This window comes from Callospermophilus lateralis, chromosome 1, assembly GCF_048772815.1.
Source record: "Callospermophilus lateralis isolate mCalLat2 chromosome 1, mCalLat2.hap1, whole genome shotgun sequence".
Taxonomy (NCBI): domain Eukaryota; kingdom Metazoa; phylum Chordata; class Mammalia; order Rodentia; family Sciuridae; genus Callospermophilus; species Callospermophilus lateralis.
In genome coordinates this window covers 141151645-141178269 of record NC_135305.1, presented here as the reverse complement: position 1 = coordinate 141178269, position 26625 = coordinate 141151645, and the positions used below count along the sequence as shown (strand labels likewise).

The window sequence follows — 26625 nt, the reverse complement described above, 5'->3', positions numbered from 1 at the left end:
GTATGAGATAAGAGTATTTATGTGGGTTTGCCTCTGTGTCTTCTATTCCATTCCCTTGGTCTTCATGTCTGTTTTGGTGCCAATACCATGTTGTTTTTTTTTTTTTTTTTACTATAGCTCTGTAGTATAATTTCAGGTGTGGTATTGTGATGCTTCCTGCTTTACTTTTCTCACTAAGGATTGCTTTGGCTATTCTGGGCTTTTTATTTTTCCAAATGAATTTCATGACTGCTACTTCTGTTTCTATGAAGCATATCATCAGAAACTTAATAGGAGTTGCATTAAATCTGTATAGCATTTTTGATAGTATGGCCATTTTGACAATACAAATTCTGCCTATCCAAGAACATGGGAGATTTTTCCATTTTCTAAAATCTCCTTCAATATCTTTCTTTAGTATTCTGTAGTTTTAATTGTCAAGGTCTTTCATATCTTCTGTTATATTGATTCCCAAATATTTCTGAGGCTATTTTGAATGGGATAGTTTCCCTAATTTCACTTTCATTTGATTCATCACTGATGTATAGGAATGCTATTAATTTATGCCTGTTAATTTTATATCCTGTTACTTTGTTGAATTCATTTATGAGTTATAGAGGTTTTCTGGTGGAGTGTTTTAGGTCTTCTAAATATAGAATCATGACATCAGCAAATAGGTATAGTTTGAGTTATTTTTCATTTTGTATTCCTGTAATTTCTTTCTTCTGTCTAATTGCTCTGGCTAGAGTTTTAGGGACTACTTTGAATAGAAATGGTAAAAGAGGGCATCGTTTCTTGTTACAAGTTTTAGAGGGAATGCTTTCAATTTTTTGTAGACTGATGTTGGCCTTGGGTTTAATATATATAGCTTTTACAATGTTGAGGTATGTTCCTACTATCCCTAGTTTTCCTAGAGTTTTGTGTTCGTTTTTCCAAAATATTTTTAGTTGTAGACAGAGACAGTACCTTTATTTTATTTATTTATTTTCATGTGGTGCTGAGGATCAAACCCAGGGCCTCACACATGCTAGGCAAGCACTCTACCACTGAGCTATAACCCCAGTCCCTTCCTAGTGTTTTGAACATGAGTGGATGCTGTATTTTGTCAAATGCTATTTCTGCATCTATTGAGATTATCATGTGATTCTTGTCTGTGAGTCTATTGATGTGACAAATTACATTTATTGATTTCTGTATGTTGAACCAACCTTGCATCCCTGGGACAAACCCCACTTGATCTTGGGTCACTATCTTTTTAATATGTTTTTGTATACAGTTTGCCAGCATTTTATTAAGAATTTTTGCACCTATGTTCAGCAGGGATTTTGGTCTGAAGTTTTCTTTCCTTGATGTATCTTTGTGTGGTTTTGGTATCAGGGTGATACTAGCTTAATAGACTGACTTTGAAAGAGTTTCCTCCTTTTCTATTTTATGGAGTAATTTGAGGATTAGTATTATTTCTTCTTTGAAGATCTGGTAGAACTCAGTTGATAATCCATCTGGTCCTGGACTTTTATTTTTGGTAGACTCTTGAGAGCATCTTCAATTTCATTGCTGTAAATTGATCTGCTTACATTTTCCATGTCCTCCTGATTCAATCTGGGTAGGGCATATGTCTCTAGAAAACCATCAATGTCTTCAAGATTTTCTATTTTATTAGAGTACAAATTTTCCAAATAGTTTCTTATTATCATCTGTATTTCAGTAGTGTCCATCATGATATTTACTTTTTTATCATGTATTTTAGTAATTTGAATTTTCTCTCTTTTTGTTAGCTTGGCTAAGGGTTTATCAATTTTATTATTTTTTGAAGAACAAACTTTTTATTTCATTGATTTTTTGAATTATGTCTTTTGTTTCAATTTCATTGATTTCTGCTCTGATTATAATTATTTCCTGTCTTCTACTTCTTTTGGAGTTGATTTTTTCTTTTTTTCCTAGAGCTTTGAAATGTCATTTATTTGGTGACTTTCTGTTCTTTTCATGAGTGAACTCAATGCAATGAACTTTCTCTTAGAATTGTCTTCATAGTGTCCCAGAGACTTTGATATGCTGTGTTGTTATTCTCATTTACCTTTAAGTACTTTTTTTATTTCATCCCTATTTTCTTCTGCTCTCCATTGGTCATTCAATAGTGTATTATTTAGTCCCCAAGTGTTATAGTAGCTTCTATTTTTTATTTTATCATTGACTTCTAATTTCATTCCATTATGATCTGATAGAATGCAAGGTATTACCTTTATTTTTGTATTTGCTGAGAGTTGCTTTGTGGCCTAAGGCACGTCTATTTTAGAGAAGATTCCATGTGCCACTGAGAAGAAAGTGTATCAGTCATTGATGAATGGAATATTTTATATGTCTGTTAAGCCTAAATTATTAATTATATTTTTAGTTCTATAGCTTCTTTATTTATTTTTTGTTTGAAGAATCTATTAAATGGTGAGAGAGGTGTGTTAATGTCACCCAATATTATTGTGTTGTAATCTATTTAATTCTTGAAACTGAGAAGGATTTGACGTACGTAGGTGCTCCATTATTTGGGGCATAAATATTGATGATTGTTATGTCTTGTTGATGTATAATTCCCTTAAGAAGTATGAAATGTTCTGCTTGGTCCCTTCTGATTAACTTTGGCTGGAAGTCCACTTTATCTGATATGAGGATAGAGACTCCTGCTTGTTTATGAGATCCATGTGAATGATATGTTTTTTTCCCGTCCTTTTACCTTCTGTGAATGTCTTTGCCTATGAGGTAAGTCTCTTGGAGAGAGCATAATGTTTAGTCTTGTTTATTAATCCATTCTACCAGTCTGTGTCTTTTGATTGATGACTTTAGGCCATTTACTTTCAATGTTATTATTGAGAAATGATTTTTATGCCTTATCATTTTGATTTGATTATTATTCTAGTGTATGTCCTTCCTTTGCTGGTTTTTACTTTTATTTTTCATTTTTTCTTCATGAAATATTTTGCTGAGAATGTCCTGTAGTGCAGGCTTTCTAATAGTGATTTTTTTTAACTTTTGTTTAACAGAAAGGCTTTACTTTATTGTCAAATATGAAGCTTAATTTTGATAGGTATAATATTCTTGGCTGGCATCCCTTTTTTAGCTTGGTATATATTATTCCAAAACCTCCTAGCTTTAAGGGTCTGGGTTGAGAAATCAGCTGAGATCTGGATTGATTTCCCTCTAAATATAACCTGTCATTTTTCTCTGGCAGCCTTTAAAATTCTATTCTTATTCTGTATGTTATACATTTTCATAGTAATATGACTTGGTGTGGGTCTGTTGTAATTTCATATATTTTGGATCCTGTAAGCCTCCTGTATTTGATTTTTCATTTCATTCTTTAGGTTTGGGAAATTTACTGATATTTTTTCATTGAAAAGGTTGTGCATTCCTTTGATTTGTATCTCCAAGTCTTCATCTATCCCAATAAATTTTAAATTTGGTCATTTTAGGTTATCCTATATTTCTTGGAAGTTCTGTTTATGGTCTCTTAACATCTTTGCTCCATGGTCAACTTTATTTTCAAGATTACATATTTTGTCTTCATTGCCTGAAACTCTGTCTTCCAAGTACTCTAGTCTGTTGGTGATGCTTTCCATTGAATTGTAAATTTGGTTTATTGATTCCTTCATTTCTAGCATTTCTGCTTGACTTTTTTCAGAAACTCTCTTTATTGAAGTGATCTTTCACTTCCTGTATTTCTCTCTTGTTTCACTTATTATACTGTCTTTACTTCACAGATCAATTTAATTATGTGCCCTCTATACTCCTTCTCTGACATTTCTTCCACTGTGGTGCCAATGGATTCTCTTATTGAAGTATTTTTATTTGTTTAGAGTGATCTGTTCCCTGTTATTTTATGTTATTTGTGTGTCTACCTATCTAACAGAGTGGATCTGAGGCAGTAGAGTTTCTACCATGTGGACTTATAGTGTCCCTGAAGGTACCTCACTGTTTAGGGGGAGAAAAATAATAATAACAACCAGTGCAGACTATAAAGAATTAAACCAAATAGGACTGGTTATTATGTCTACAGTGTTGATTATCGCAATGAACAGAAATGGTATGGTCAATTATTGTTTTCATAAGGGTTTACAATTTTCAGTGGTGGACAGGGACAGAACAGAAGTCATGTAGAATGTGATGATTATGATAGAGAAAGAAAGAAGATAGAAGTAAAAAATTAAAGGAAGGATGAAAGAGAGAACAATAGAGATTGTTAGCAGAAGGAAAAAGAAAAAGAATGAAGTGAAACAGATAAATGGGAGAAAAAAATGTATATAAAGAGAAAATTTTAAAAATTAGAAATAAAAATAAAAGAATACAAACACAACTGAAATATACTAATCAAACATCCTAGTTCTCAAAATACTGATCCTTGCAAAATAACTGGCTTCAGAAATGCTAGAAATGAGAAAAAACAAATATGAATATGTATAAATGTCCATAAACCATTAAGGTCATAATTAAACAGAGAAAAGAATTGTTTCTGTTGGAGTTCAAAAGATTCTCAGCTTCCCTTCTCAGGTGTGTTAGGTGGGGTCATCTGGAATGTGATGCTTGCTCAGGGTGGGGTTGCTGGAGTGAGAAAGGTAATTTCACAGAACTCCTGGAGTTTAGGGTTAGGTGGCTCCAGGTTCTTCACTGAATGCCGATTAGTCTGGAGATTTAAAATCAGCACACCTCTAGGGCCCAGCAGTTTCTGGTCCATGCTGGAAGACTGAACCCCAGAGACATCCCCAGGGTTCCACTCATGGTGGAAGAGCCAATTCTTAGTCCACTGCATCACCCGCAGACTGGTTTCCTGATATGTTTCAGTCTCCAAACTCAATATTTCCCCCCTCACCCTTTCTAATTCCCAGCCAGGTGCATCTCCTCAACCCATTTTTGCAAGCAGTCAGATTGGAGCGGGTGGGGAAGAGCCAGGTCGGTTTCCACAACCAGTAGTACCCTGTGTAAATCTCTCCCCATGTTTGATTTTCTTCTGGTCACTTAGGAACACTCTATGCCATGCAGTGGGGTTTTCCAGGCCTATATTTCAGGCCAAATTCAGGTTTGCCAGGAGTTGGTTCCCCTAGCTTCTGGTTCTGCACCACAGCTGCAAAATTGTTCCCTTCTCTGTACTCCACATGTAGCCAGGAGAGATACAGCTTCTTTGCCGCACAAGGATATTGTGCAGCACGCTTTTCAGTTTAGTCAGGCAGTGTCTTTGATCTCTAAAATCTCCACACCCAGACATGACTCAGGCCTCCTAAAAATGTGGGTTCCTTTAATTCCCTCCACTTTGCTCATGGAAGGACTGCTCTGGCTGGTGCCTCTGGCCATGGCAGCAGCTATGGCTCTGAGGATTTCTTCCTTATTTTATTATATTTGGCCTCCTGAATCCCCAGTCTTCTTTGAATCCCCAGTATTAAATTCTAGAAAAGTACCTCCCAGCGTTTTTTGTTTTTTTTCTGAGAAGGTATCTCTCTGCTTTTTTGGTTCATGCCATGGAACAGCCAGGAAAGCAACCTTCTCTATCCTGACATCTTTAACCACCCCCACCTCACTAGATATTGAATCTGTTGGCATCTTAATCTTGGAACTTCCAGCCTCCAGCATTTCTAACTTGTAAAGGAAATGGTTTAAGAAAAAATATTTTTTTTATTCTTTTTGGAGTGCTAGGGATAGAACCTAGGGCATCCCACATGCTAGGTGAAGCGAGTAACTGACAGACAATTGTTAACTGTTTTGCCCCCCACCAGTTGTTCTCCACACCCTAATACTGGGGAACCAGAGGCACTTTGATCACTGAGTTACATCTCCAGCCCTTCTTATTTTTTATTTTGAGACAAAGTCTTGCTAGATTTCTCATGCTGGCATCAAATTTACACTTCTCAGTCTCCCAAGTAGTTGGGATTTACAGGTGTGTGCCACTGCATCTGCCTTCATCACCATTTTTAAACAAGAATCCTTCCCTTCCCCTACTTTGTAATACATTAAAATGTGACAAAGTGCTTATGAATTTTTTCTTCCTTCCTTATTTCATGGTGCTGGGAATTGTTGAACCAGGGCTTGCTAAGCCTGGTTCAACAATTGCTGGCAATTGCTCTACCACTGAACAACATCCTCAGCCCAATACTTAGGACTTTCCATGTGGAATGATTTAATGTCCTTATGTCACCCTTTCTTCTATATAAGTGTCACATTTCTACTATTGCCCTGCTATTACATAGCCTCCATAAAAGACCATCTCTTTTGTGCCCAGGCCTAAGGATGACAAAGAACGTCAGCATGTGTGCTCTTCACCTACTCAAGCTCCTCTCCACCAGAGGCCAACAACCGGCTGGCTAGAAACATCACAAGAATCAGTATAAGTCACATGAGTCAGGATCACCTTTGGGTTCTTTCCTCTATTAGTAAAATAATGCACTTCTAAAGTAAACATAAAGAAGAAAATTAAAATCTTACATATTAATCCTCTTACCCCAGGATTAACCACTATTATCCTTTGGTTTATTCTTATGGACTTTTTCTAAGTACCAGGTCACAGTGAAGATGCTATTTTGTATCCTGTGCTTTTGAATCACTATGGCCATTTTTTTCGTTTTATTTGAATATTCTTAAACAGCATAATTTTTTATTGGTTCTTTTTAGTTATATATGATGGTAGAATCCATTTTGATAAAATTATACATGCATGGAATATATCTTATTCTAATTAGGGACCTGATGTACACAATAGTGGGATTCACTGTGGTGTATTCATGTAAGTACATAGGAAACTTATGTCAGATTCTTTCTACTGTATTTCCTATTCTATCCTTCTTCCTTTTCCTTCATTCCCCTTTGTCTGAACCAATGAACTTCATTATTTCCCTCTGCCCCCCTTATTGTGGGTTAGCTTCCACATATCATATAAAATATTCACCCTTTGGTTTGGGGGAGTTGGCTTATTTCACTTAGCATGATAGTCTCCAGATCCATTCATTTACCAGCAAATTTCATAAAGTCATTCTTCTTTATTGCTGAGTAATATTCCATTGTATATATGTACCACATTTTCTTTATCCACTTATCTGTTGAAGCACCTAGGTTGCCTCCATAGCTTAACTATTGTGAGTTGTGCAGCTGTAAACATTGATATGGCTGTGTCACTGTGGTATGCTGATTTTAAATCCTTTGGATGTATGCCAAGGAGTGAGATAACTAGATCAAATAGTAGTTCCATTCCTAGTTTTTTGAGAATCTCCATATTGCTTTCCATTGAAGTTGCACTAATTTGCAGTTCCACCAACAATGTATGAGTATACTCGTTTCCTCACATCCTCACTAACATTATTGTTGCTTGTATTCTTGATAATTGCCATTCTAGTTGAGGTGAGATTAAAATTTCAGTGTATTTAATTTGCATTTCTGTAATTGCTAGGGATGTTGAACATTATTCATATATTTGTTGACCATATTTCTTCTTTTGTGAAGTGTCTGTTTAGTTCCTTTGCCCATTTATTGATTGGGTTATTTGTTTTTTTGGTGTTAAGCTTTTGAGTTCTTTGTATATCCTTAAGTATCTATCTATCTGAGGTACAGGTTGCAAAGGTTTCTGTAGGCTTTCTCTGCATAAAGAGCATAATTTTAGTGCATTGTTTTGATGCTCTGAACCATGTCTGTTTTCTTTCCTAAGTGCTTCTCTACCTTCTGGCCATATCATTCCCTTTAGCTTGACAGCATGTTGCCTCTTCCAGCCCATGAACCATGAAATAGGGCCTGAAATATCTCCTGGGAGAGTCTGCACTTATGGTAGTTTATTTCATTGTAGATGAATGAAGTTGGTCTCTGTCCTGAACACCCAGGAGCCCACCTTTGCTTTGATTGATGTCACAAGGATCCCTTCCTTATACCTGGCAGAGATAATCTGTGGCCTCCAGAATGGAGTCTCATCCTTGCCAGGGGACATCTTGTAAGCTCTGCACAGCTATGATTGGTACACAATGAGGCCAATATAACATGCATCATCCCTTCCTCTCTGGCAGCTGGGCACTGGGCAAAATGTGCACATGTCTTCCTGGCCCTGGATGGCCCAGAGGTGTCTGGATGAGGAGTGAGCAGTTTAGCAAAAACCCACCAGAGGGCACATCCTGCTGTTATAGCAGGTCACAATTGTCCTAATCTGTGCCAAAGTGGCCCAGGGTTTATATACTGTAACAGAGCCATCTTTCACCTTACCACCTCTGTTTCCTTGACAGATTTTTATCCAGAGATGCCTGGCAGGGAAGAATATGTTTCACATTAAAAGTGGCTGCATTTTGTGTGGGTACTTGAAGCTGCTGCCCATGTTCCTCATGGTGGTTCCAGGAATGATCAGTCGCATCTTGTTCCCAGGTAAATTCTTGATTCTCATGTGTTCACTCACAGCATCAGCTTCTCCTGAATTAGAAATCTAGAAAATATTTGGGATTATCAGGTTTCCCACAGTATACTGGTTATTGAGGTATTCCCAGTTACTTCTGTGGGATGCAGCTGAGCAGAAGTCTGGCACAAAGTGTGGATATTCCCAGCAAGACAGAAATTCCATGGTAATACATTCAGGCATGGAAGAGCAAGCCTCTGATAGGGGCTCAGCTATGACTTTGAGACACAAGTCTGCTAGAACTTTTGAGTTGCTTTCACTGCATCACAAACATCATGCTGGGCATGCACTGTGTACTATGTGCTCTGCTGGGATCTCACAGATGCTGTCACTGCTTCTCATAGCCCCAGGGCCAGCCTTTCATAGCCTCATTAAACTCATGAGGCACATTGGAGGAAGCTTGATACAGCCCCAAAGTAGGCTGACTCAGAGTGAGGCCCATATTCTTTGCCTTAAATACTATTAAAGCATACCTATTTCCCCTAATAAGTAATCATAATTCCCATGAATGTATCTCATCCCCATTTCAACTTAGTTTTACTAGCTTATCCTGTAATGAGTCTGTTTAATCATTAAATTTATGGTAGCACTTACTTTGATAGGTGCAACCACAGGGGCAAAGAAGGTGACTTCCAGGGGAATCTGTCTCTACACAGTGCTTTTGACAAGGCTAAACAAAATGGAGAATGCTTTTTAGTGCTAAGTAGCTGTGTAATAGACATCTCTTACACTAACCCATCTTCAGTGTACCTAAGATATATCTCTTTATCTTAATTTCTATCTTAATTCCTTCCCAGTTTTAACAGAGAAGATTCTCAACACTCCCTGATTATGTTTTAAACTGTCAAGTAGAGATTTTGTTAGACCTTGTGAGTGGTGCTTTCTCATAAATTAGAAAATAGGCCCCTCTGCCTTTCAAGACCTATAGTCCCAAGTTATTCTCTGAATGAATACCCCTATCAGCACCAAGAGAGAATGGTTATAGTTGATAACATGTTAATATATGGCAAATAATCCATCCACTTTACTATCATCTTGATGGAATCATTGAAAGGCTTATTAAGGTCTTGTGACTTGATTTGGGTCATGCAGTGAATCAATAGAAACTCCAATCCATTGACTAATAGGAACCTGAGTCCTAACCCTTTCTGCCATCCTAAGCCCCCAAGAATTTAGGATCCTGGATTGGAACCAGTGGACCAAGGATCTAACATCTACATGTGAATATGTGATTCCTAATTTGCTTCCCTTACCCTAAGCTCAGATTTAGAGCTCTAAGACCAGCATGTTGGTGTTATTTTTGCGTCTTTTTGCAGATCAAGTGGCATGTGTTGTACCTTCAGAATGTCTAAAGTACTGTGGCAGCAGATCCAATTGCAAAGCCATTGCTTATCCAAAGCTGGTGGTAGCAGTGCTGCCTAATGGTAAGAAACAAACCCTGCCACTGAGTGCCATAGAAACCGCATGATTGGGGACTGTGCCTTTAGACTACATGTGGCAAGTTAGGAATGAGGGTAGCAGGGGTGGGCTTCTTTATAAGCCAACCCATCACTCTGCATAGAAATGCAGGCTTCAGGCTGAGGGGACATTAGGACAATGGAAGCAACCTTGCTTTCCATAACAAAAGAAATCAAGGCCTCCTCCTCTTCTCTTCACATGCTAGTAGTACACATCTTCTGGGAGGCACAACCTGCCCCTACCATTGGCATTACTCACTTTACCTACTAAATGCATTTCATTGCTCATTCTTTCAAAAAAATGGGCTCTACAGTTCCTCAAAAGTGGAACTCCTTGGTATTTATCCTAAAGAATTAAAGTCTTCATACTACAGTGATAACATTCATCCCATATTTATAGCAGCACAAGTCACAATAACTAAATTATGGAACCAGCCTAGGTGTTTATCAATGGATGAATGGATTTTTAAAATGTGTTATATATACACAATGGAGTTTTATTCAACCATAAAGAAGAACAAAACTATGTCATTTGCAAGAAAATGGATGGAACTTGAGAACATGTTAAGTGAAATAAGCCAAATCAGAAAAGCAAGGGCCACGTTTTCTCTCATATGTGGAAGCTAGAGAGAATAAATGAAAACAGATGTCAGGGAGATCTCATGAAAATCTAAGGGAGGCCAGTATAGTAGAGTAAAGGGACCAGAAGAGGGAGTTGTGGAGAGAAATGGGTGAAAACTGGGAAACAATATTGTCCAAGTCAGATTGTTATAACATGTGCATGTGTGAATATATAATAGTTAGTCCTACCATTATGCATAATTATGATGCACCAGTAAATATGGGAAAAGAAAAATGAGCTCCATGTTGTAAATGGTGTTATTCTAAGCCATGGCAGTGTAAAGACAAGCAAGACTAGTCCTGTCCTCAAAAAGCTCACTGTCTAGGATACAGGCAGTTACCTAACAGTCAGATGACTTTCATTGTGAGGTGGTAGTGAGCTCAAGCATTTATCTCATTTTCTTCCCCAAATTTCATTAAAATGGCCAAATGGATATTTTTTTAAATTCTGGTCCAACTCTGGAGAACAACAGGTAGAAAAGGTTGAGATGTTTCCATAAAACACAGGATAGATGGAATCAGGTGGAGGGAAATACTGACCTTCCTAAAGTGCAGGAAGTGAGTTGTCTGAACTCTCAGCTGACTCTCTGAAAATGCCTGAGCCTCGAGCAAACAGGGCTGTGAGTGACAGTGGGCAGTTGAAGGAAACTACAAGGACCCAATCTATGTCTGACCTGCCCCAAATGGCCCACTGAGGACAATTTGGGTATTGCCACAGTGGACCTCCAGCTTAGGTCCTGGTTGTCCTTAGGTTCCCCAACAGCATATAGAAAAGAAATCTTCAGATGGAGCATTTACTGTCCCTGCCACATGGTGGCTTTCCAGGTAGCAAATAACAGATTGTGAGATTTATAACTGACATTTGTTAGCGCTTGCTATATATTGTACATTGTGTCAACCCATCTTTACTTAGTTTATCTTAATCTTAACTATAACTTTGTGTGGTGAGTCATCATATTCTCAATTTATAGATGAGGATGCCAAGGCACAAGGAACTTAATGACTTCTATAGTTTGAACATTCCCTAAAGAACTGAATGACTTCTATAGTTTGAATGGTCCCTAAGCCTCTGGCTCCTCACCTTTAAGGAGGGCAAGCAATGGTGTCCATCTCTCAGCACTGTAGAGAGAATAGTACAGGATGATGTCTGAAGAGATGTTCTTGCACAGAGTAACCATACAAGATACCAGCTCCCATTTTTATATGAAGACACAGCAGAGGACTATTAAGTATTGTCACAAAGCAGGAAAAAATATAACACAATAATCTATATTCGATGGAATTAGAACCCATGTAAATTTTGAATTCTTTATAGGGGAAAATTTAGTATTTCGGAAAGTTCTTTAGGAGGCCTAACTCTCAAGGCATGGTCAGAGAACTGAAAGTCCAGAAAGTGTCATTTTTCTTCCAGGCTTTCAAGGGTTGATGCTGACCACAATGTGTGCTGCCCTCATGTCCTCCCTGACTTCCATTTTCAACAGTTCCAGTGCCATGTTCACAATGAACATATATACTTTGATGAGGCCTATGGCCACTGAAAAGGAACTTCTGGTAACAGGAAGGTGAAGTATTCCTCTAATCACATGAGTTAAAGCTGTCAAAGAAATGTCACTCACAGTGTGTAATTACATGAAAAAATAGGCTGCAATACTGTATGTAAAATTCTCCTGTTTATATACAGTCCAGTTAGTTTGGAGGCTTGTTTTTTGTTTCCAGTTTTTATTTTTGGTTTTTATTATAATATTGCAATGAAAATGTATTTCCTTGATGATTACAAAGAAAACTCTTTTTACTTAGGAAAAAATCATCATCACAATGATAAAAATGGGCATAATTTAATATGCCCCCCCAAAATAGTCCTTTTGGGGAAAATAGCATAAACTATCTTATTATTTCATTTAATTCTCATGACAACCATTAAAGGTAAGTTTCCCTTTAATTATTCTTGTTTTACAAATGGAAAAACAGTAGCTCAGACTACTGAGCTATCTGAAATCACATAATAAGTAGGGGAACTTGTCAATTGTGGGGCAGTGCCTTTAACCATGAAACCACATGACACCTACAAGGGCTTGTTCCATAGGCTTTCACACTGGCAACCCATGTGCCTCATGCAACCCACACATCTTTAACATGACCTATATTGTGTCTGAAATATGCCTTAATTTTGCATCAATGTTTATATCCATTATCTATTTTACCTATCTTATCTCTACAGTGTTTGAGTTTTCCTTTACATTTTTATTAGTGTTTCATGTTTGAAAAAACAATTTTCTGAGAAATTTTAAGAAATGGATTTCAGTTTTAGAGAATATAGAAAAAAAGGTAGATGAATTCATTTTATGAAGCTCAAGCTATAGGTGCCAAAACTTAACACATATAGCATAGAAAAATATTGAAACTAAAGACTAATCTCATTTTTAAATATCAATGCAAAAATGTAAATAAAATGTCCAACACAAATCCAATAATGTCATAAAAAATAATATATTATTACCAACCATGATTTTTTTCCCAGAAATATAAGGATGATTCAGTATTAGGATATGTAGTAATATAACTCACCATAATAACAGATCAAATATAAAAAAGTGTATACCTGTTCACAGATGATGAAAAGAACATTTGGCAGGTGTTTTTCAACATAATGAAACATCTGTATTATGCTAAAAGCCTACATCATGCTTAATGATGTAGCAAGACAAGAATGTCTCTCTCACTATGATAGATAGATAAGATAGATAGATAGATAGATAGACAGACAGACAGATAGAATGCAGACCCACAGGTGATGTTAGCAGACCAGGACTTTAAAATAACCATGATTGTTCTTGGATAGGCAGAATTAATTGTCAAAATGGCCATATTACCAAAAGTACTACACAGATTCAATGCAATTCCTAGTAACATTCCAGTGACATTCTTCATAGAAATAAAAAAAACATTCATTTGGAAAATAAAGAGGCCCAGAATAGCCAAAGAAGTCCTCAGTGAGAAAAGTGAAGCAGGAAGCATCACAATACCAGACTTTAAATTATACTACAGAGCTATAGTAACAAAAACAGTGTGGTATTGGTGCCAAAATAGACACAAAAAACAATGGAACAGAATAGAAGACACAGAGACCTGATACACAGATGCTAACCCATAACAAAGGCAGGTAGGAAGCAGAAGTACAGAAGTTCATTGGATTAAACAAAGAGGATTGAAGGGAAGGGATGGAGATGAGAATAGGAAATAACAGTAGAATGAATTGGTCTATTATTTCCTATTCTCATCTCCATAACTTTCCTATGCTAATATATGAATACATAACCAGTGTAACTCTACATCATGTACAACCACAAGAATGGGATCAAAATTGTGATGGGTTGCACCACATGTATGTATATGTAAAACAACAAATAAAAATAAACATTTGGCAGGTGTTTTCAACATAATAAAACATCTGTATAATACTAAAAGCCTACATCATGCTTTTAACATAAAAGTGATAGTCAGGATCTAAAAAATAAAAAAAGAAGACATAGAAACAAACCCACAAGAGTACATTTATCTCATACTAGACAAAGGCACCATAAACATACATGGGAGAAAAACTAGACTCTTCAACAAATGGTGCTGGGAAAAAATCCACAGTAACAAAATGACACTGAACCCCTACCTCTCACTCTACACAAAACTCAACTCAAAGTGGACCAAAAACCTAGGCATTAGACCAGAGACCTTGTACCTACTAGAAGAAAATATAGGACCAACTTTCCCATCGTGTCAGCTTAGGAACCAACTTCCTCAACAAGACTCCTAAAGCACAAGAAATAAAATCAAGAATCAATAAATGGGGTACTGGGGTTGTAGCTAAGTAGGAGGAGTGCTTGCCTAGAATGTGTGAGGCATAGGGTTCGATTCTTAGCAGTGCATATAAGTAAATAAAATAAAGGTCCATCAACAACTAAAAAAATATTTTAAAAAAGAATCAATAAATGGAATAGTATGAAACTAAAAAGCTTCTTCACGGCAAAAGAAACAATCAAGAATGGGAGAAAATCCATGCCACCTGCACTTAAAATAAAGCATTAATCTCCAGGATATATAAAGAACTCACACACACACACACACACACACACACACACACACACACACACATATAAAAAATAACTCAGTCAATAAATGGGCAAAGGAACTGAACAGATACTTTACAGAAGAAGAAATAAGATCAATCAATAAACATATGAAAAAATGTTCAACATCTCTAGCAATTACAGAATTGCAAATTAAAATTACATTGAGATTCCATCTCACTGCAGTCAGGATGGCAATTATCAAGATTGCAAGCAACAGTAAATGTTAGGAAAGATGTGGGGAGATAGGGTACACTCATACATTGGTGGTGGGACTGCAAATTGGTGCAACTACTCTGGAAAGCAGTATAGAGATTCCTCAAAAAACTTGAATGGAACCACCATTTGACCCAGTTATCCCACTCCTTGGCATACACCCCCAAAGGACTTAAAATCAGTGACACAGCCACATCAATGTTTATATCAGCTCAATTAACAATTACTAAACTATGGAACCAACCTAAGTGCCCTTCAATAAATGAATGGATAAAGAAAATGTGATACACACACACATACACACGCAATGGAGTGTAACTCAGCCATAAGGATGAATGAAATTATGACATTTGCTGGTAAATGGATAGAACTGGAGGCTATAATGCTAAGTGAAATAAGCCAGTCCCCAAAAACCAAGGGCCAAAAATCTTCTGATATGCAATGCTGACACACAATAAGTAGGGAAAATAGAATAGAAGTTCATTGGATTAGATAAAGGAGAATGAAGGGAAGGGAGAGGGATGGGAATAGGAAAGACAGTAGAATGAATCAGACATAACTTTCCCATGTTCATATATGAATACACCACCAGTGAAATTCAACACCATGTACAACCTCAACAATGGGATCCTACTTAGAATAAGTTATACTCTATGTATGTATAATATGTCAAAATATACTCTATTGCCATGTACATCTAAAAAGAACAAATTTTTTAAAAATTAAAAATAGAATAAAATAACTATGATTATTATGCACACTTAAATATAAGGAAGAGATTATAAACTGCACAAAAATATTGAGAATTCTTCCAGAAAATCAGAATTTATAGAATTTAAAAATAAATATTTGAAATTAGGAACTCAGAGAAAGCCAAACATGACACATACCTAGAATCCTAGCTGGGAGGCTGAGGCAAAAGGAATGCAAGTTCAAGGTCACCAAGGGTGACTTAATGAGACCCTGTCTCAAAGTAAAAAATAAGAAGAACTTGGGATGTAACTCAGTGTGCTACTGGGTTTGATCTTCAGTACCTCAAAAAAAAAAAAAAAGAACTCAATAATTGAATACAGCCAAAGACACAATTATTGAAGATGGATCAGTTGATAGTATCAAACTGAAATACACAAATACAAGTAAGATGCACATGAAACACAATCTGAGTAATAATATGCATATTGAAATCACAGAGAGAAAGGAACAAATTGGTCTGAAATAATTTTTAAAAGATAGTGTCCAAAACTGATGGACAGCTCTCCAGAAACCTAAGAAATTCCACAAACTGAAGCATGATTAATACAAAGAAAACCATACCTAGATTACATTATGGTGGAAATTGAATATAATTAGAACATATTTAAAGCAGCCATCGGAAAATAAATCACATTACCTTTAAATAAGCAACAAAGAGACGGTCTTTGGAAGAAACTGTGGAAGCCAAAAGACAATGGAATAGCATCTTCAAGTGCTAAAGAAATAACTACCAAATTAGAATTCAATACCCATCAAAAATATTCTCCAAAATGAAGGTAAAATAAATATGTTCTTAGATAAATACAAGTTAAAGGAATTTGTTAAGCTGGGTCAGATGGTGTACACCTGTATCCCCAGCCACTTGGGAGGCTGAGGTAGGAGGATTGCAAGTTCAAGACCAGCCTGGACAACTTAGCAAGACCTTGACTCAAAATAAAAAGGGATGGGGATGCAGCTCAGAGGTAGAGCACTTACCTAGCAAGTCCAAGGCTCTGGGTTCAATCCCCAGCATTGCAAAATAAAGCAAGAAAGAGAAAAAGAAACATTATAGTACGTGTACTATAAGAAATACTTGTACTACAGAAATACTAAAAGAAATTATTATACTATAAGAAATACTAAAGGAAATTCCTCAGTCTTAATGCAAAATAACCCAAATAGAATTGAACTTCAGAGAATTAAGAGCACCACACAGGATAAGTACATGGTAAATATAAACAAATAGCAACTGTTGAAAACATCAATAAGGGGGCTGGGGATGTGGCTCAAGTGGTAGCGCGCTCCCCTGGCGTGCGTGCGGCCCGGGTTCGATCCTCAGCACCACATACAAACAAAGATGTTGTGTACGCCAAAAACTGAAAAATAAATATTGAAATTCTCTCTTTCCTCCCTCCCTCTCTCTCTCTCTCTTTAAAAAAAAAATCAATAAGAAAAAATGTCCATGGGTTTTATGACATATGAAAGTAATATATGAAAAGGCTGAGAAAAGGTTAAATGAAACTTAAATATTCTAATGTTTTAAAATTAATGCGGATGTAATTTTAAAAAAACTTGTACAAGACAATACTATATCAAGGATGTATGTAATCTTTAAACAAAGCAATAAGAGAATAATATAGTTCAAGAATGTTTAACAAGAGAGTTAATAGAAGGAAATGGAGAACTACTAAGAAATATTTTAGTAGTCTGAAAGAAGTCCGAAAAAAGAATGAAAAGAACATTAAACAGGTGGCTTAAGTAGAAAATGAATAAAAACATGATATATATAAATAAATTTATCAACAATTTCATGAAATATAAGTATACTAAATACCTGAGTTCAAGAGCTAAGATTATTAGACTATATTTTTTAAAACCAACTGCATGCTACTTAGAAGATCCTTCTCTTTCAAAATGACTAAGAAAGGGCTAAAGAAAACATGAGTAATATATTTTATGCACATATGAACATAGATGCAAAATTTTTAAACAAAATATTAGCAAGTGAGATCCAGCAACATATAGGAAAAATAATATACCATGAGCATCTGCAATTTACTCAGGAATGCAAGAATAGTTTATTATTTTAAAATCCATCAATTTATGATAATTGGCCTAAATTAATTATTATAGAATGTATACATATGTTGAAATATCATATTGTACCCCATAGGTATGTACAATTATTATGTATGAACCAAAAATAAAATTTTTAAAAATAGCCCAGGTACTTGACCACATCAACTGAAAAAAAAGAAGAAAGAAAATCTCATCTCATTAGATAAAAATCCTTTTTAAACTTTAACACTTATTTCTTTGAATCTCAGCAAATTAAGAATTATTCTGACTTTTAAACACATTTTAAATATAGCACTTACCATACTTAATATTTACATGTGGAAATCCTTCCCCCTGAGAGTGGGAACAAGGTGCATATGTCCATTATAGCTACTTTAATTCACATTAAAGTAGCTGGTGGTGTCGCCAGTCCAAAAAGGCAAATAAATTACATAAGAATAGAGATGGGGGGCTGGGGATGTGGCTCAAGTGGTAGCGCGCTCGCCTGGCATGCGTTCGGCCCGGGTTCGATCCTCAGCACCATATACAAACAAAGATGTTGTGTCCGCCAAGTACTAAAAAAAAAAATAAATGTTAAAAAATTCTCTCTCTCTCTCTCCCTCTCTCTCACACTCTTTAAAAAAAAGAGTAGAGATGGAATAAATAAAATAATCATAAAAGATTTTATAGATGAATTGTTAAAATTTAAAAGTGATTTTAAGAAGATTGGTAACAAGATCAAAATACAAGAACTAACATTTTACTCATTATCACCTGTAATACCATAAAACCATATCAGATACCTAGAAATAAATATCCCAAAAGATGTGAGAAAATTGCTCAAGAATTACAAGGCATTGTTGAGAAAATATTAATGAGACCTAAATATGTACAGGAATATTCTATATACATGAATTGGAAGATTTAGTATTGACAATATGCTATACATACTATTCTACCTATTCAGGATAATAACAGGCAAAATTGCAGTAATTTTTTTAAATTGACATACCAACTCTAACACAAAAATACAAAGAGCAAGTAATAGCCAAGGAAATTTCTTGCAGATAAACAAAACTGAGTATATACATTAATGGATACCAGTATGTATTGTGAATCAATACTAACCAAAACAATGTGGTTTGGGGACAAGTATAGACAAACCAACATGACAAAATGCAAAGTACAGAAAGGATTCACAGGCATAGTTTCTTGATCTAAGGCAAAGAGATGTGGAAAGTGGTAGGGGATAGGAATTTTTCAACAAATGATACTGAGGATTTGGGCTAAAATTTAAAAAGGAATAGTGGTTCTTATCTTATACTATACACAAAAATTCATTGCAGATGAACTGTATATATTTGAACATGAAAAGTAAAACAATAAAGCTTTATAAGAAATCAGGACCTTGGAGTATGTAAGTAAAGATTACTTACACCTGATATAAAAGAAACAGATCATTAAAGGGAAAATGTATTGCACTAACATTAGGATTAAGAATATCAGTTAATTACAAAGCAATAGTAACAAAAACAGCGTGGTACTGGTACCAAAACAGGCAGGTGGACCAATGGTACAGAATAGAGGACACAAAGACTAATCCACAAAGTTACAACTATCTTATATTTGATAAAGGGGCTAAAAACATGCAATGGAGGAAGGATAGCATCTTCAACAAATGGTGCTGGGAAAATTGGAAATCCATATGCAACAAAATGAAACTGAATCCCTTTCTCTCGCCATGCACAAAAGTTAACTCAAAATGGATCAAGGAGCTAGATATCAAATCAGAGACACTGCGTCTGATAGAAGAAAAGTTGGCTACGATCTACATACTGTGGGGTCGGGCTCCAAATTCCTTAATAGGACGCCCATAGCACAAGAGTTAATAACAAGAATAAACAAATGGGACTTACTTAAACTAAAAAGTTTTTTCTCAGCAAGAGAAACAATAAAAGAGGTAAATAGAGAGCCTACTTCATGGGAACAAATTTTTACCCCTCACACTTCAGATAGAGCCCTAATATCCAGAATATACAAAGAACTCAAAAAATTAAACAATAAGATAACAAATAACCCAATCAACAAATGGGCCAAGGACCTGAACAGACACTTCTCAGAGGAGGACATACAATCAATCAACAAGTACATGAAAAAATGCTCACCATCTCTAGCAATCAGAGAAATGCAAATCAAAACCACCCTAAGATACCATCTCACTCCAGTAAGATTGGCAGCCATTATGAAGTCAAACAACAATAAGTGTTGGCAAGGATGTGGGGAAAAGGGTACACTTGTACACTGCTGGTGGGACTGAAAATTGATGAGGCCAATTTGGAAAGCAGTATGGAGATTCCTGGGAAAGCTGAGAATGGATCCACCATTTGACCCAGCTATCGCCCTTCTCGGACTATTCCCTGAGGATCTTAAAAGAGCGTACTATAGGGATACTGCCACATCAATGATTATAGCGGCACAATTCACAATAGTTAGACTGTGGAACCAACCTAGATGCCCTTCAATAGATGAATGGATAAAAAAAAAATGTGGCATCTATACACAATGGAATATTATGCGGCACTAAAAAATGACAAAATCATAGAATTTGCAGGGAAATGGATGGCATTAGAGCAGATTATGCTAAGCGAAGCTAGCCAATCCTTAAAAAACAAATGCCAAATGTCTTCTTTGATATAAAGAGAGCAACTAAGAACAGAACAGGAAGGATGAGCATGAAGAAAAGACTAACATTAAACAAAGACGAGAGGGGGGAGAGAAAGGGAGAGAGAAGGGAAAGCATATGGAAAAAGTAGGAGACCTTCAATGTTACACAAAATTATAAGAGGTTGTGAGGGGAAAGGAGGAGGGGAAAAAGGGAGAGAATTGAACAACATCAGAGGAGGTAGAGAGGGAAGATGGGAGGGGAGGGGAGTGGAGGGGGGATAGTAGGGGATAGGAATGGTAGCAGAACACAACAGTCACTAATATGCCATTATGTAAAAATGTGAGTGTGTAACTGATGTGATTCTGCAATTTGTATTTGGGGAAAAAAATGGGAATTCATAACCCAATCGAGTCAAATGTATGAAAGATGATATATCATGAGCTCTGTAGTGTTTTGAAAATCAATTAAAAAAAGAATATCAGTTAATATGAGCATAATCATATGTTTCATGCTATTTTGTGTCTGGCTTTGTTTAACATAGTGTTTTGAGATTTATCCAGGTATTTTTATATTTCGATGGTTTGTTCATTTTTCTTGCTGAATTTTAGTATCCCATTGTATAAATATATTACACTTGGTTAGCCATACTGTTAATGGGCATCTGGATTGTTTTCAGTTTGGGGCTCTAAACATTCTTACAGAAGATTTTTTGTGGACCTAAGTATAATTTCTCTGGGATAATAGTATGAGTAGACTTAATAGGCTAAGGGTAGGCATATGTTTCACTTTATAAATAACTGCCAAACTATTTTCCAAAGGAGTACATAAGCAATGTGTAGCAATTCTAATTACTTCATATCTTCCCCAACATTTTAGCACCTTTGGCTAACATCAATAGGCCATATACATATGGATCTTTTTTTATTCATTTATTCCATAATCTATTTATCTATCTTGATACCAGCATTAAAGTGTCTTGATTACTGTACATTTACAATAAATCTTAAAGTAGCTAGTGCTATGATTTGAATGTATCTCCTTCAAAACTCAGTTGTTGAAATTTAATGGTTAATGTGATGGTGTTAACAGTTCAGGCCTGGATGTGAGGGCTATCTGGCTGCTACATCTGTCACCCTATTGATCACCAGGTTGATTTGGCTGATTTGACTGACTAGGTGGGTGTCCTCTTCCTGCCTCACTACTTCAAGTACCTCCCTCCCAAAGCTGTAAGCTCAGTGAAGGGGGCGCCCTTCCCCGATAGAGGATGACTATGTTTTGGTCAAGAAATACAAGTTGCTGCACTCCGCTGTCAGAACCTCCAAACAAGCTCTCAAGAGTTCAGTACTTTAAGAGCTGATTAGTTCACAACACCCTCCCCCTGCCATGAATGGGATTAAGGTCCTTATAAGAGCAGCATTAGGCTCTCTTGCCCTTCTGCCACATGAGGACATACTGTTCCTTTCCTCCAGAAGACACAGCACTCACCAGACACCAAATGCTAGCATCTTGATCTTGGACTTCCAACCTCCAGAACTCTGAGGGAAAAAAAAAAATCTGTTCTTTATAAATTATCCCGTCTGTGGTTTTGTGCTAAACCAGCACAAAATAGAATGACAGATTCTCAGTTTTTGTTTATCAGAACTTTTTATTTCATCCCTGTTTTTGAAGGACATTTTTACTGAATATATAAGTCTAGGTTGACAATATTTTTCTTTCACCACTTTAAAGATGCTGTTCTATTCTCTTCTGCCATCTTGTTTCTGATGAGAAGTCAGCTGTAATTCATATTTTTGCTCTCTGTATGAATATATATATTTTTTTTCTGTGACTTTCAAAGTTTTCCCCTCATTTTTTTGGCTTTTTGACAGTATTATTATGAGATATTAATGTGTGTGTTTGTGTGTGTGTGTTTGTGCATGCGCACACACACATATACATGCATGTGTGTTTATACTGTATAGGTTTTGCTGAGCTGAAATCTATAAATTAATGGTTTTCACCGAATTTGGGGAGTTTTGACCACCTTTTCTTAGCATGTTTTTCTTCGTTGTTTTCTCCTCTTTTTTGTCACTCTACTTACATATATATTAGCCCTTTTGATATTATCCCATAAATCATTAAGACTTGTTTTTATTTTAATTTTTTTCTCTATGTTCTTCAGTTTAGTTCTATCAGTCTATCTTTGGATTTATTGGCTCTTTCCTCTGCCATTTCCAATCTATTGTTAAGACTAATCAGCAAATTTTTCATTTCAGATATTGAATCAGAATTTTAGTTCTGGAATTTCTATATGGTTCCTTTCCAAAGCTTTTAAATGGTTTCCAGTTTTCTGTCATGGTTTCCTGTCTGTTCACTCATAACCATCATTTTCTTCATATCCTTTAATGTAGCTGCTTTGAAATCTTTATTTGCCAATTTTAATATCTGAGTCAACTTGGGATCCATTTCTACTGATTGCTTATGGTTTTTTTTTCCTAATGTGCTTAGTAAATTTAATGTATACTAGACATTTTGTATGATACATTGCAGGAACTCTGGATCACATTCCTCCATAAAGTATTGGTTTTTGTCCTAACATTCAGGTAAGTTGTTAGCTGATCACCTTAAACTCATAAAGATCTAATTTTATACTTTGATAGAGTAGGTTGTTTCAGTTTTTCTCTTAGTCTTATGGCAAATTCTTAGCCCTGGAATAGAGTCTGTATTCCTAAAATATGGCCCTTCGGGGATTTCAGTGAAAAGCCTAAGGTCATTACAAAGCCCCTCTAACTTAATGGAATTCCAACTCTAATTTGTGTCTCTCTTAATGTAAGCAGCAACTGAAATCCTTAGTTTTTTATGCCTTTCCAACACTTTCCTGTTTTGGACTCTTTAGAAATTCTTCTACGCATGCGTATTTTCCAGGGTGAGCCAGGGATTCAAGAGAAGTTTATGTACAGATTTGGATCCCCTTGATCTGTGGCTCCATGATTTCTGGAATTTCTCCCCACAATTTTTAACTGCTCTAAATCCTCAACCTCTATCAACTCAACTCAGTAAGAATGGGACTCTGGGCTTAACTGCTGGTCACTCCACATTGGAAGACTAGGGAGAGCCCTTGGTAGAAAAGCTGTGTAACTATCTCACTTCATGCAGTTCCTTTATTTCAAGGATTGGACTCCTTCCCACTTCTGTCCAGTTTGAGTTGTTCTCAATGTCTTTAAGACATTTTTATAAGTGGTCCAGAGTTTATCATTGTCACCTATGAGAAGGTTAGTCCAGTGTGAACTATTTCATAATTACCAAATTTGTTTCTTTGCCTCTTTTTTGTTGGATTGGTCCTTTCTTGCTTATATTCACTCTCTCATAATGTTTAGCCCTTATCGATATGTAATTAATATTTATTCATCTTTGGGATGACACTTGATTTAGTGTAATTTTATAGATATACATTAAAAATCATTTCCTTAGAAAAGGTAATGAAGATTTGTAGCCTTGGTTCTTTTTTAGAGATCTCAAAGGGAAAACTTTCAGTCTTTCATTATTGAGTATGATACTATTTATGGGTTTTTTGTAAATGTTCTTTATCATGTTGAGGTAGTTACTTTTACTCATTATCCCAAATATATTTCCATTGTGTTACATTTTGTTAAATATTTCATTGTGTCAGTTGGGATATAGATGGGTTTTTACTCCCCTTCAATATCTTAGTGGTTCCACTGATTGATTTTCTAATATTGAACCACCTTTGCACCTTGTGATGACTCTCACACTTATATTGCACAAAATAAGTTTCTCAACTTGCTGAAATCTTTAAAATTGTGAGCCAGAGTAATCTGTATGAACTTTTTAAAAATGAATTACTTCTCAAGAAATTAGTATTTTTCATGTAGTATGTATTTTAAGGCTGACTGACCCTCCACATCTAGTTAAATATAGCCTCCAAATTTGGTGACAGTCTAGTATAGATACTCAGATTTATTTGTTCAGAAGTTTAAGGGCTTTCATCTATAGCCTTGTGACACCTATTTGTGTTTAAGGGTATTGCTAGCTCCTCTTCCCCAATACTTATGAGTGGGCACCTGAATTTAAACTAAGGAATAAGGCAGGGGTGTAGCTCAATGATAGAGCACTTCATTAGCATGTGGAAGGCCTTGGGCTTGATCCCTAGCACTGCAAAAAATAATAATAATGAAATTAAAGAGTAGGAAATAACTGAATTAATAGTACATGGTTGTAGATATTTTATTAGCAGAGGAAAATCATCAAACTCATCACTAATTGTTGGTTTAACTTGCAGGTTTTTTATTATAGCTTTACTTGCTGTCACCATTGCCTGGGTCCGTATTATAGAAACAGCTCACAGTAAAAACCTGTTTGAATACATACAGGTTGCTAAGAGTTACCTGACTCCACCAGTCACTGCCGTATCCCTGCTTGCTATATTTTGCAAAAGAGTAAATGAACAGGTGGGTGTTGGCATGGAATGGTGTGAGGGGCTGCTTCATTCACACTGTAGGGGTCTTTAATAGGTTGCCCTAGGAGAGTCTCTTGTGCTTCAAGAGACCTTCATTGCTTTCTGAGAGATGATATCCTCTTGGGCAGATTTGTCCCAAGCTTGCTTATATACAGGGAGAGAAAGAATGATTTGTTTTCCATCCTTTCTAATGTAATCCATTTTCAGCCATGCCATGCAAAACTAATCACCTTACATTTGTGGACGTGATGTTACAAAACTAAATGCTTTTTCCTTCTGCATATTTGGCTGCAAGAAAATAATCTTCCGGTTGGGGATGTGGCTCAAGCGGTAGCGCACTCGCCTGGCATGCGTGCGGCCCAGGTTCGATCCTCAGCACCACATACAAAAATGCTGTGTCCGCCGAAATCTAAAAAATAAATATTAAAAAAATTCTCTCTCCCTCTCTCTCTCTTTAAAAAAAAGAAAAAAGAAAATAATCTTCTATTACCAATGTACACAGATGTGTCATCCTTGTGGTCCCACACTCACATGGGGGATATACAGCAGCAGGCTCCTTCCACCTTCTCTGCATTGAGGAGGTAACTATTTGGACCATCTCTTTCAGCCACACTTAAGACCAAATAAAGATCTCAATTAATGGTTTTATTATTTCATCAATAAGACTTTTAAAGTATAGTTTCCTTGACTCTTTTCTTTTTTATTTTTTAATTTTTGAGTAAACTTTTTTGTTTCCCTAGACAGCACTGAGTGATTTTGTTAAACTTTTTTGTTTCCCTAGACAGCACTAGGTGATTGATCCTCACATTACTGAGCATGGCACCTAAGGCCCTCTGTGATCTGGCCCTGCCCATCTCCCAGGACTTGTCCTCCCTATGCCCAGCCCCTAGGTACCAGTCAGTGCTGATTGCTATACTGTCCCCTGCTGTCTTTGGTCTCTCTTCATTTGTTATAAGCTATTTGCTTTGCCAGGATATTCCACCTGACTGAAACTTTTTCCCAGGCTCATCTCAGGTGTTCAATCTTCTTGTTCATTTGTTTTGTTCCATTTTCTTTTTATTTTGTTTTGTTTTCCCTTTTTCCTTCTTTAAAAAAAATGAGATGTTCAGTCCTGTAGATGACCTGCCACTGCTCCTTTTCCACCCAGCTCATCAGGACCCAAATTAGCAGCAAGAATGCAGGGGGAGCAGTCTGGGTGCCAGATTTTGATTTCCTGGGAAGGGCATTTCAAGAGAGGAAGGTAGTCAGGGGACTCTACCTCTCTTCTATAACACCAACCTCAGGATATGGGGGAATCACCAAGGAAAATGGAGGGATCTGGTGTGGGACTTTCTTGCTACCCCCAGTCCACGGTTGCAACCAAATTGCATGTAACCTCTTTAACCTAGAGCACTTTTTCTGGCCCTCTCTTCCACCCTGTTTTGGATGGTGGGTTCATCTAGCTTCTGCCCATCTCCTTTAGGAATTAGTTCCTGTGGATCTTCTCCTTGGCTTTTTGGTTTAGCTCTTTCTCCCACAGTATTTGCCTATCTCTCTTTCCTCTGACATTCAGCCCCTCCTGAATCAGACTCCAAATCCACTTCCAAAGCCAAGATCAAGTCCTTATTCTCATGGAGTATCTAATTGGAGACAAAAGAAACACATTGAGCAAATAAAGATTAATGATGGTGACATAGTGCTGTTTAAAATATTAAAAAGGATCACAGAGGTAGCAAGGAAAGCTAGGAAATAGGGCAGACAAGGATATGAGGTAAGGTGGCAAGAGACTTCTTCTAAGGAAATGACCTAGAATCTAAAACCTGAAGAATGAGACAGAAATACCAAGATCTACAGAGAAAGCCAAGTCAAGAGAAGGGCAAGTACAAAGCCCACGCCAAGAACAAAGTGAGTAGGTTCAAGATGCAAGAAGGACATTACAAATG

General features: G+C 36.4%; 1 protein-coding gene across 1 annotated transcript in view; it reads left to right on the top strand.

The window, feature by feature from the left end:
• LOC143399022 (sodium/glucose cotransporter 1-like) overlaps positions 1-26625 on the top strand; it is a 62916-nt gene that overhangs the window by 29574 nt on the left and 6717 nt on the right. Inside the window, exons 9-12 of the mRNA XM_076855738.1 lie at positions 8214-8349; positions 9694-9801; positions 11867-12017; positions 24527-24695. Coding sequence (XP_076711853.1) covers positions 8214-8349; positions 9694-9801; positions 11867-12017; positions 24527-24695 — 564 coding nt within the window. The remainder of the gene's footprint in view (positions 1-8213; positions 8350-9693; positions 9802-11866; positions 12018-24526; positions 24696-26625) is intronic.